Source organism: Sphaeramia orbicularis, chromosome 18, assembly GCF_902148855.1.
Source record: "Sphaeramia orbicularis chromosome 18, fSphaOr1.1, whole genome shotgun sequence".
Lineage (NCBI taxonomy): Eukaryota > Metazoa > Chordata > Actinopteri > Kurtiformes > Apogonidae > Sphaeramia > Sphaeramia orbicularis.
In genome coordinates, this window is record NC_043974.1 from 37713233 (window position 1) to 37724136 (window position 10904).

The 10904-nt window shown below is 34.4% G+C and overlaps 1 protein-coding gene across 1 annotated transcript; it reads left to right on the top strand.

Annotated features, from left to right (window-relative positions):
- Positions 1-444: 444 nt before the first annotated feature.
- Positions 445-8401, top strand: mpdu1b (mannose-P-dolichol utilization defect 1b). Its single transcript, XM_030162109.1, has 7 exons — positions 445-599; positions 1375-1440; positions 2168-2300; positions 2457-2542; positions 3151-3269; positions 6781-6891; positions 7758-8401. Exons 1-7 carry the CDS (start codon positions 473-475, stop codon positions 7878-7880), a joined length of 765 nt encoding a protein of 254 aa, XP_030017969.1. The 5' UTR covers positions 445-472; the 3' UTR covers positions 7881-8401.
- Positions 8402-10904: the final 2503 nt, after the last annotated feature.

The following is a 10904-nucleotide window of genomic DNA, read 5'->3' on the forward strand; positions in this document are numbered from 1 at the left end:
AACAAACAAACAAACCCTGGCAAAAACATAACCTCCTTGGCGTGGGGGGGCCCACGGGGTGGGCCACTGATCAGCCTTGGCGGAGGTCTGCACTCTCCGAGTGCTTCTAGTTTATTTATTTATTTATTATTTTCTGTTTCTCTATTTTCATTACACTTCAAATGTCTTAATCTTTTTGTTTATTTTGTTTCAGATATTTGTTTATACTTGTTCTGTTTCACCATTCCACCATGTCTCCTAATGTATTTCTGTTTTACTTCCTCTGTAATATTTTCCCATTCTTGATAGGTAAATTTGCTTTGTGCCAATAAAAAAAAAAAAAAAAGATTTTAATGTCTCTGTTGCTTCATTCGTATGCACTGCCTGCACTGTTGTCTTTAACCGGCGGAACCTTTGTATAGTAAGGCGAACTGGTGGGACTATTTAAAGTGTTACGCAGTTCACGGCAACGTCACACATACACAGTTGAACAATGGCGGAAGAAGTAGTCATTGATAGAGGGTCATCGTTTATGGATCCTTTTAAAGGTCTTTTGTTAACATATCTAATGCCAGAAAAATGTTATGACGAGTTCTTTTTGAATTTCAACTTTTTGGACGGTAAGGAGCGAATTTTAGCTCAATATTTGTACCGTGTACTAATGTCAGTCAACCTGTAACGTTGACGTTGATAATAAGTTACATTACCTGATATTTTTTCAGTTGATTTAAGTACTAAAACATTACAAAAGTCACTTGGACTGTCACTGAAACATGGTGTTGTGTGGACTACTTTTATAAATGTAAAATATGAACTGCTTTATTATTAAATCGTGTGTTTCTAAGTGCACTCCTATTCCATTTCATTTCAAAACGCTAATCTACCTAGTGTCGTACAAAATACTGATATGAATCACTTATTTGCTTTACCTTTTATCAGTTGGCATGGGACTCCACCCGAGAAAAATAATAGGGCTAGTGCTCAATGGTTTAAATCCCAGTGTTCAGATAATGTTTCAAGGCCCAAGAGACTATAGGAAATGTGGAGAGTCACAGAATCCAGTGTGAAGTTTCCAAAGTCAGGCATGTTTTAGGGTTCCATGTCATCTGCAGATGTTGGTCCACTATGTTTTATTAAGCATTAAAATGTAGTCCATACAGCTGTCTTTAAGGAGATTTTACAACACTTCACTCTTCTGTCTTGCTAGTGTTATGGAGATGTAATTTCAGTCTGCTGTTTTTGATTTGAAGATAGAATGGATTATTCATGTGAAGTCTAGTGTAGTTCCCTCTGCACAGAAACACCATGTAGAAATGTCCATGTGTCCAATGTGTCTGTTTTTTTTACATAAATATGTGTACTTTGATCTTTTTTCCTCTATATCTTTTCCTCCAGTACCATGTCTGAAGATTGTACTGAGCAAAGGCTTGGGGATCGGCATTATCCTTGGATCAGTCTTGGGTAAAACATCTAAGTTCACCCCTTTTTTAGTTATTTATTTAGGAATTTATTTCTATATATTTATGTGATTGTTCAGATTTTGTGAAAATATGATTATATACTATTTACATGTGTATTTATTGTTAGAACCACCTTCTTGCCTGTACGGAAAAGTCAAAACCCACAAACTGTATTTTTATTACCTCTGTCAAGGAGGTTATGTTTTTGCCAGGGTTTGTATGTTTGTTTGTTTGTTAGTTAGCTAGATAACTCAAAAAGTTATGGACGGATTTTCAGGAAATTTTCAGGAAATGTTGATACTGGTACAAGGAACAAATGATTATATTTTGGTGGTGACTGGGGGTGGGGGGGGGGCACGACACGACAGATCTGCCTTGGCGGAGGTCTGCGCCCTCTGAGTGCTTTTGTAGTTTAGTTTTCATTTTTTAATTTAATTTTTTACAGTTCTATGTCTTTTAATCTATTGTTGTATTTTACTGTTGTGTTGTTTTTTATTTATTTTTCTGTACGGCACTTGGGTCCACTGTGGTCGTTTTAAAGTGCTTTACAAATAAAGTTGGATTGGATTGGAAACTGTAGCCCTGTTCAACTGATATTTAATTTTTTTTTTAAGTTTGTGTTTGATATGACATTTCATTTCTCCTAAAATATCTGAATTGATGAGAAAGAGATATTGTAAAGCTGTTGTTTGGATATCAGTGGTATCAACTCCTTCACTTTTCTCCAGTAAAGGTGCCACAGATCGTCAAGCTTATTGGAGCTCAGAGTGCTGAGGGGCTGAGCTTCAAGGCTGTGCTGCTGGAGCTTTTGGCTATCACTGGAACAATGGCCTACAGTATTGCCAACAAATTCCCTTTCAGGTTGGTCCATACTCGCATCGAAATTCCTAAATTGTATCGTACATGGTGGAGGTTCCTCTTTTTTTTTTGGCTCTAGACACTGCATACTGTTGTTCATGGTTTGAATATTTGAATAACAAACTAAAACTGTCGAACATTTTGTGGATGTTTCCTCAGTGCCTGGGGCGAGGCTCTGTTCCTCATGCTGCAAACGGTCACCATTGGCTTCCTCATTCAGTACTACGGTGGAAAAACAGGAAGAGGTTTGACAACATACACACTCAATCATCACACTGTTTTTGTAATGACATACGTGACAATACTGGGTCCTGTTTTGGGGATTCTTAAAGAGATTTAAGTCGGAAGGAGAAAAAACTGTACTACATATTGTAAGAGCCGGGGAAATTCTTATTAACATGACCCAAATGCACATGTAAAAAACACAAGTTAAGCATTGAGCATAAAAAAACAGGTTGAAAAATATAAAATGGAAGGTTAGAGTTAGGGTTCACTTTTGCATAAAGCGTTTACATTCACTTATCCTTCCACAATGTGCTGTATAAACCCAATGGCATTAGGTTATGTTTATTGCATAAAGTATAAAGTCCTTTTATGTGGACAGAGCTGCATAAAGAAGTGTGTATTCTCAAAGTTTACTTTTTTTTTTTTCTCCAAATTTCAGATCTTGCAGCTTGAATTGATGACCCTTAACCTAATATTGCACAAGAATGGAGTCAAAGAACTTTTGTGTTTTTATGTGTTTGTTTGTTTAAATTTCAGTAATAGTGAATTTCATCAGAACTAAAGAAGTCTCATCTAGGCTTTCTATTTTTTCCTCATGTCAGTACCATGTGTTTGTCGTCTCTTCTAGGTGTCCTGTCGGTGGTTCTGTATTTTGGCCTGCTGGTCCTCCTGCTGTCTCCAGTCACACCCATGTCCGTGGTTGTCACCTTACAGGCCTCCAACATGCCTATTATTGTCGTTGGCAGGGTAAGTGAAGACATGCACTTTCTTTCTGCAGCTCAGTGTTCTTGGTCCAAATCAACCGACACTTTTCAAAACCTCCATGTCAAGACATAGAATAGAGCAGTAGAATTACATTTGTGGAAAAAATGATTAGACCATCAAAAGTCATCAAAAACAATGGTTATGCAATCCAGTACTAACTCCTGTGTGTGTCATGTGACTAAAACAAACAGAAAAGAAAACATGGAATGCCTAAAAGCACTGTTTTTGTCAGTACAATGCCATAGATATTGATGTAAGAACTGAAGTGATTTTGGTTATTATCAAGAAAACCATGCAAATGGATAGATATCAGCTCTGAAATTAAACTACTATGAGCTATCTTTGTCGTTATCATTATATTTGTCCAAACAAATGGACCTTTAGTTGTACCAGACATTAAAATGAACAAGAAACTGAAGAAAACAAGGGTGGTCTAATAATTTTTTCCACGACTGTACTTCCAGGTCACATCTAAGTAGATTTTTTCCATGACTGGTACTTACGGCTGTTGGTTGCATATTTAATCCATTATCTGTGTGAAAATTCCTGGGATTAGTCAAAACTGTGACATGATGAGGCAGATTTCATAAAGTCTTGCTATTCATTCTATGGACTATGATTTTAGTTTAAAAGTTCATTATTTATATCTTTTGGTTAGATCACCCAGGCCTGAGTGCTGCCCAAAACTGCTTTAGTGATACACTTAAGCCTTACAATCTTGAATCAATAGCTATTTACATTGTTTATTTATTGTACTATATTCTATGAAACCCTATTTTGTGCAAACAGTCGCGGAAAAAAATGTTAGACCATTCCTTGTTTTCTTCAATTTTTTTGTTCATTTTAATGCCTGGTACCATTAAAGGTACATTTATTTGGACAAATATAATAATAGCAACAAAAATAGCTCATAGTAGTTTAACTTCAGAGCTGATATCTATCCATTTTCCATGGTTTTCTTGATAATAACCAAAATCACTTCAGTTCTTACATCTACATCTATGACATTGTACTGACAAAAACAGTGCTTTTAGGCATTCCGTATTTTCTTTTCTGTCTGTTTTAGTCACATGATACACACAGGAGTTAGCACTTGATTGCATAACCATTGTTTTTGATGACTTTTGATGGTCTGATAATTTTTTCGGTGACTGTATATTTGAGTGTAAATGGCCAAAAAGTTGCCATATCATTTTGAGAAATTATTCCTTGATTGCATCCAATTTCTAAAAAAAAAAAAGAAAGACAGAAAAAAAAGTCTAATTGTTGTTGGAAAGTGATATTGCAGTTGGTACTACAAATTGTGTAAAGTTTATTAATCCATTTAAACAAAGGTTGTTAAAGAACATCATTTTCATTTGAAAATGCCATCAAACACTGTGCTTCTTAACCCCTGTTTATTACAGTCACATATTCTCCATGCCACCTTCTGATGATATCACCCAGCCTAGTGTGAAGTCCACACATTTTTTTCTTATACTTTTTCTTTTATGAATACATGTTGTTGCCTCTTAGTGCCACCTATGCATGGAAAGAAATGCAAACTAGCCAAACATCAAAGAATGTGTCCAAGAAAAAAGCACAGAAATAATATAGTATCTAGGTAGATAAGTCTGTAATAGTATATTTCTGGCAGATGAAGCAGTTTGTTGCAGATTTTCCAAAATGAAAGCAGTATAGGACCAGTAAACAATAGAAAACAACACTTTGAAACTTAGTGAAAGTTACTAATGTAACCATAAACCACTGTGGTTGACAGGTGGGTACTGTCACCCAGTGCTTTCTCAGTGCCACATTTCCTTCTATCTAGAAGTGATCTTGTATCTATTAAACTGCAACATAAAGTCTTCTCCAACATTACCAAAAAAATTATCAGTGGGGTTAAAGTCTGGACTGTGTGCTGGCCAATCCATGTGTCTTATACTCCCAGAACCACTCTGTCATAAGCCTGATAAGCATGATGAATTCTGGTATTGTTATCTTGGAATATGACCATGCGCTCAGGAAAGAAAAAAACACCTTTGATGGAAGAAGATTACTTTTTTTTTTTTTTTTTTTTTTTTTGAAAATTAGATTAGATTAGATAGAACTTTATTGACCCTTTAGGCAGAGCCTTCAGGAAATAAAGGTTCCAGCAGCAGCAAACACCGAATGTATGCACATAAGAAATATTACAGACTAAAAGGAAAGAAAATAATAATAACAGTAGCTATAAAAATAGTAGTGAAAACAGGTAACTGCATATTACAGGGTTTGTACAGGTGCTTGAAATCCTTGACAATGCTTGAATTTCAATGTTGTGTTTTCAAGGCCTGAAAAGTGCTTGAATTTTAGTTTAGGTGCTTGAAAGTGCTTGCAATTCTAACTCCGTGATGTGATTTATTTATTTATTTTTTAAATTACCTCTGCCAGTTTAGATGTTAAGCCAAAGTGACTTACAGAGAGGTGATACATTTTGAAAACTTTGTCAAAAAAGAACATTAGTGACTCCAGGTACATTTTTATCTTAATCTTTTGCTCAGTATGAGTGTGTCTGAAGAAGGCCAGGTGGCTTCCCTTTTTTTGGATAAAACTTTGTGCTCCCTTTTAATTTCAAATTTTTTTCTTATTATGAAGCATAATTTTAGATGTTTATAGCATAATACGACATTTATCACTGTGATAAAAAGTGATAGAACATAATCATGAGGATATGTATTCTTGTTGATATGTATTTTATAAGATGCTGTGCTGGAAAATTTTGAAAATGACCCTTATAAGTGCTTGAAAAGTTTTTGAATTTGCCCTTGAAAAATGTGTACGAACCCTGACATTAGAAAGTACTAGTGGAAACAAATAATAAAGCGGTAATAAAAATAAACAAGTAATTATGTTATAGTATGTACAGTCGCGGAAAAAATTATTAGACCATCATAAGTCATCAAAAACAATGGTTATACAATCAAGTACTAACGCTTGTGTGTATCATGTGACTAAAACAGACAGAAAAGAAAACATGGAATGTCTAAAAGCACTGTTTTTGTCAGTACAATGCCATAGATATTGATGGAAGAACTGAAGTGATTTTGGTTATTGTCAAGAAAACATGGAAAATGGATAGATACTTTTGTTGTTATCATTATATTTGTCCAAACAACCTTTACCTTTAGTTGTACCAAGCATTAAAATGAACAAGAAACTGAAGAAAACTAGGGTGGTCTAATATTTTTTTCCGTGACTAATGATAATACACTGATGATGATAACAATAATAAGCCGCTGTAAGAAAACTAAATTACCAACAACAAACAAACATTGCACACTGGAATCAACAATAAACCAGACTGCACCGCAGAAAGAACCGCACTTCACCAAAGTGAAGGTTGTTAAGAAATAAGAAGTGACTCACTGCATCAGTTAGTGTTTAATAACTTGTTTCCAGCTGAAATGTATTAATCACAGCTGTGTGTGTGTGTGTGTGTTTGTTTGTTTGTTTGTTTGTTTGTGGGGTTTAGCTCATCCAGGCTGCTACAAACTTCCAGAATGGACACACAGGCCAGCTGTCTGCTATCTCTGTATTCCTGCTTTTTGCTGGATCACTTGCTCGTATCTTCACATCATTGCAGGTGAGACTACTTCTGTCTATTTTATTATTATTATTATTATTATTACCCCGCCCCTGAAGGGGAGGTAAGGGGTATTGTTTTTGGTTCGATTTCTGTTATTTGTTTGTTTGTTAACACTCTAGCAGTAAAACTATTGGTTGAATTCATACCAAATTGGGTTTATATGTTGCCAGTGACCTAGATTAGATGTGGGCACATTTTGGGAAAAGTAGGTCAAAGTTAAAAATTTTTAGGATTTTTTTTAAATTTTTTTTTTTAATGTACAATGACAAAGTTGAAGTGTCCAAAATACTGTTGAAAAAAAGGCTCCCAAGCCCTTTTTCCAGTGTTGAAGTGTACCCATAGGGACTTAAATTAATAGATTAAAGAAACACTGAAAAAGTCAAACCAGAGGCATTTTCACAGTGTTTTTCTATGGAGAAAATCATTACGTCAGTATCCAATATAATCCAATCCACTTTATTTATATCGCACATTTAAATAACAAGAACATTTCCAAAATGCTGCACATCATACAAACAATAAAACTATTAAGAGAAATACTAAAAACAATAAATAAGTACATGCACAGTATGCATTATGATCTGACGCCACCGAACAACAATTTATTACACTTTAAATTCACATTTTCTGCTCCCTTTTTCTTCTGCAACATTGAATACAACTTGGAGAGACTCACTTGACACTTTTGTGATATATTCTTATTTTTTATAGAAGAAAAATTCGATTAAACATGAAAAATAACTAAAACTATCAAGCAAAGCAGGTTTAAACACTATTAACGTCTGTGCTTGTGATCACATTTACAGAAGTGCAGTGTTTTCAGTCATATCTTCTTTTTTTTTTTTTTTTTTTTTTTTTTTTAGGAAACTGGAGACTCCCTGATGGCTCTGACATACGTCATATCATCTGTCTGCAATGGCATCATTACTCTACAGGTCCTTTACTATTGGAACACCTCCCCAGGGGCAAAGAAGAAAAAGGAGTAGACAAAGAACAGAACTGTGCTTTTTTTTTTTTTCTCACCATATCCAAGACTGACGCTAACCCAGAGATGTCGTAACAGTGGATATACTGTAAAATGCATGTGGAGCCACTGGGAAATGTGAGCTTTTGAATGCTGGACCAATACTTGACTGGGAAACAAACAGGGGAACATACTGTAACATACCAAAAAAAAAAAAAAAAAGCTTCATCATTGTTTTCTGTAGATTTAACGCTGGTATACTTACTTTCTGATCACGTAGCTGATGTAGTTGGATGGGTTGAAGCCTGACAATAGAGCGTCTGGTCCCAGCTCATGCAGTTCAGAACACTTGTTACATTCCTTTGAGCTACTTTTCCTCACAATAAACAGTGTTCAGACCAGGGTATTATACTGTTTAGAAATGGGTTATGTATTTCAATCTTTAGTCATTCGATTACATTCTAATTTTTGGTTTTTAATTGTTTCGAAATGTTGTACCCTTCAATGATTTGGTGAACATTTTTAAACTTCATTGTAGCTCCATATAATTGTGTGGTCTCCTTTGTTATCTGGGGAAAACGTTAACATTATGATGGGTTTTTATTAGTGGCATGTAGTGGTGAAGTCACAAACTGCAACCAACTCTATTTTTGTCCTTTTTTTATTATTAGCACAAAGCAAATTTTACATATCAAGAATGGGAAAATATTACAGAAGAGTAATACAGTAATACATTAGGAGACATAGTGGAATGGTGAAACAGAACTATTGCAAATATCTGAAACAAAATAAAAAAGATTAAGACATTTGAAGTATAATAAAAATAGAGAAACAAAAAGAAAAGTAAATTAAAAAAATAAATAAATGTGACTGGACAATGGAGCACAAAGGACTAAGGCAAGATACGCTACAAACAAAAAGTTAAGGATATTTTTAATTTTTGAGCTATTTTTTTTCAGTTGGGATTCTTGTACAGCGCTTTTTACTTTTTTGTGTGTGAATTGAATTGAAATACTTTTTTTTTAATGACCAGACATAGTTTAATTTACAAATGGCAAAAAAAAGACAAAAAAAAAATGTCCTTAACTTTTTGTTTGTAGTGTACACTTAAAACAGCAAGGACTTGCATAAACTAGAGCACAGGTGTCAAACATGCGGCCCGGGGGCCAAAACTGGCCCGCCAAAGGGTCCAATCCAGCCCTTGAGATGAATTTGTAAAAAGCAAAAATTACACTGAAGATATAAACAATCAATGGTGTTAAAATCATTATTGGTCAATTCAACCTAAAGTGGATCAGACCAGTAAAATACTATCATAATAACCTAGAAATAATGAAAACTGCAAATATTCCTCTTGGTTTTAGTGTAAAAAAAAAAAAGGAAAATTACACAAAAATGGTTACATTTACAGACTGGCCTTTTACAAAAATGTCTGAAATGTGGAATTTTAACAATATTCTGTCTGTTACTAATTTTTTGTGTATTTGTAGATCCACTGTGATCTGTAAGTTGGGATGCACATGTATAAATGATAAATTAAGACGGAATATTGTTAATATTGCCCTTATTTTTTGTAAGAATTTTCAGGTTCGTATTTGTTCGCGTTATGTTCAAGTACAGTTCGTAGATGTAAATATTTTCATTATAGAATCTTACATTTTTCACTCAAAAACATAGAGAAAACTTTTGAGTTGACATTATAAGTTCTTATCCTATATTTGTATTATTTTACTGGTCCAGCCCACTTTAGATCATATTTGGCTGTATGTGGCCCCTGAACTAGCATGAGTTTGGCACCCCTGAACTAGAATAAAGTTTTCTGGCTTTTTTGGACATATTTATAATATACTGTAGAGATCTGTAATACTTGATAAAATCACATATAAACAGATTAAAGGAGGGTAACCAGCTCCATAGTCCTCTTTCCCTCCACAACGACGGCTGCAACAACAGCCTCTCATGAGTGTTTTTGGCTTTAACTGTGGGATTTCAGGGAACAATAATAAGGCATATAGACAAACCCTCCACATCTGGTGCAGACCACACCGAAAAAAAATTATTAGACCACCCTTGTTTTCTTCAATTTCTTGTTCATTTTAATGTCTGGTACCATTAAAGGTCCATTTGTTGGACAAATATAATGATAACAACAAAAATAGCTCATAGTAGTTTAATTTCAGAGCTGATATCTATCCATTTTCCATGTTTTCTTGATAATAACCCAAATCACTTCAGTTCTTCCATCTATATCTATGGCATTGTACTGACAAAAACAGTGCTTTTAGGCATTCCATGTTTTCTTTTCTGTCTTTTTTAGTCACATGATACACACAGGAATTAGTACTTGACAACATAACCATTGTTTCTGATGACTTTTGATGGTCTAATAATTTTTTCCATGACTATGTATACCGTAAGTTGAACAGTTTACCTATAAAAGGTGATGGTGAAATTATAATAAAACTGGTCATGACTGTTTATTTTTGTGAATGTGTTTTTATCATTTAATACTGTTTTGAATCGGTTGGTCACTTTAAAATTAAATGAGTTTAACTTCTGACATTTGTGTGATTAACATTAACCTTACTATAACATTATTATTGTGGTGTTTATTATCATTATGTAAGGGAAGAAAGTATGTGAAACCATGCCCTCATTAACTAGTGTCACCTCTTTTTACAGCATTAATATCTTCAGCTAAACATTTATTAATTTTACAGCCTATAATATTCACATCTCCTAAAGTGAGTTCAAAGGTAGCGGTGGTTGATTATGTGTCCTATCAGTTGTTCAAGGCAGTGAAGGACAGAAGAGGCTCCTTTGAAAATGCACACTTTGACAACACAACAATTTAATTAAGTGTCAACAGTTGTGTGTCCATGTGTCTCAGTGCCATCCTTCATATCACCACTAGGGGGCCCCAAAGCAATCTGAACCTGTAGGATTTCCTATTCAGTGTTTTTAAGTGACTGATAATGAGTTGTTGTTTCATTAGATTAGATAATTTCCAGAAAACACTTGTAAATTGTTCCATTATCTTCTGCTG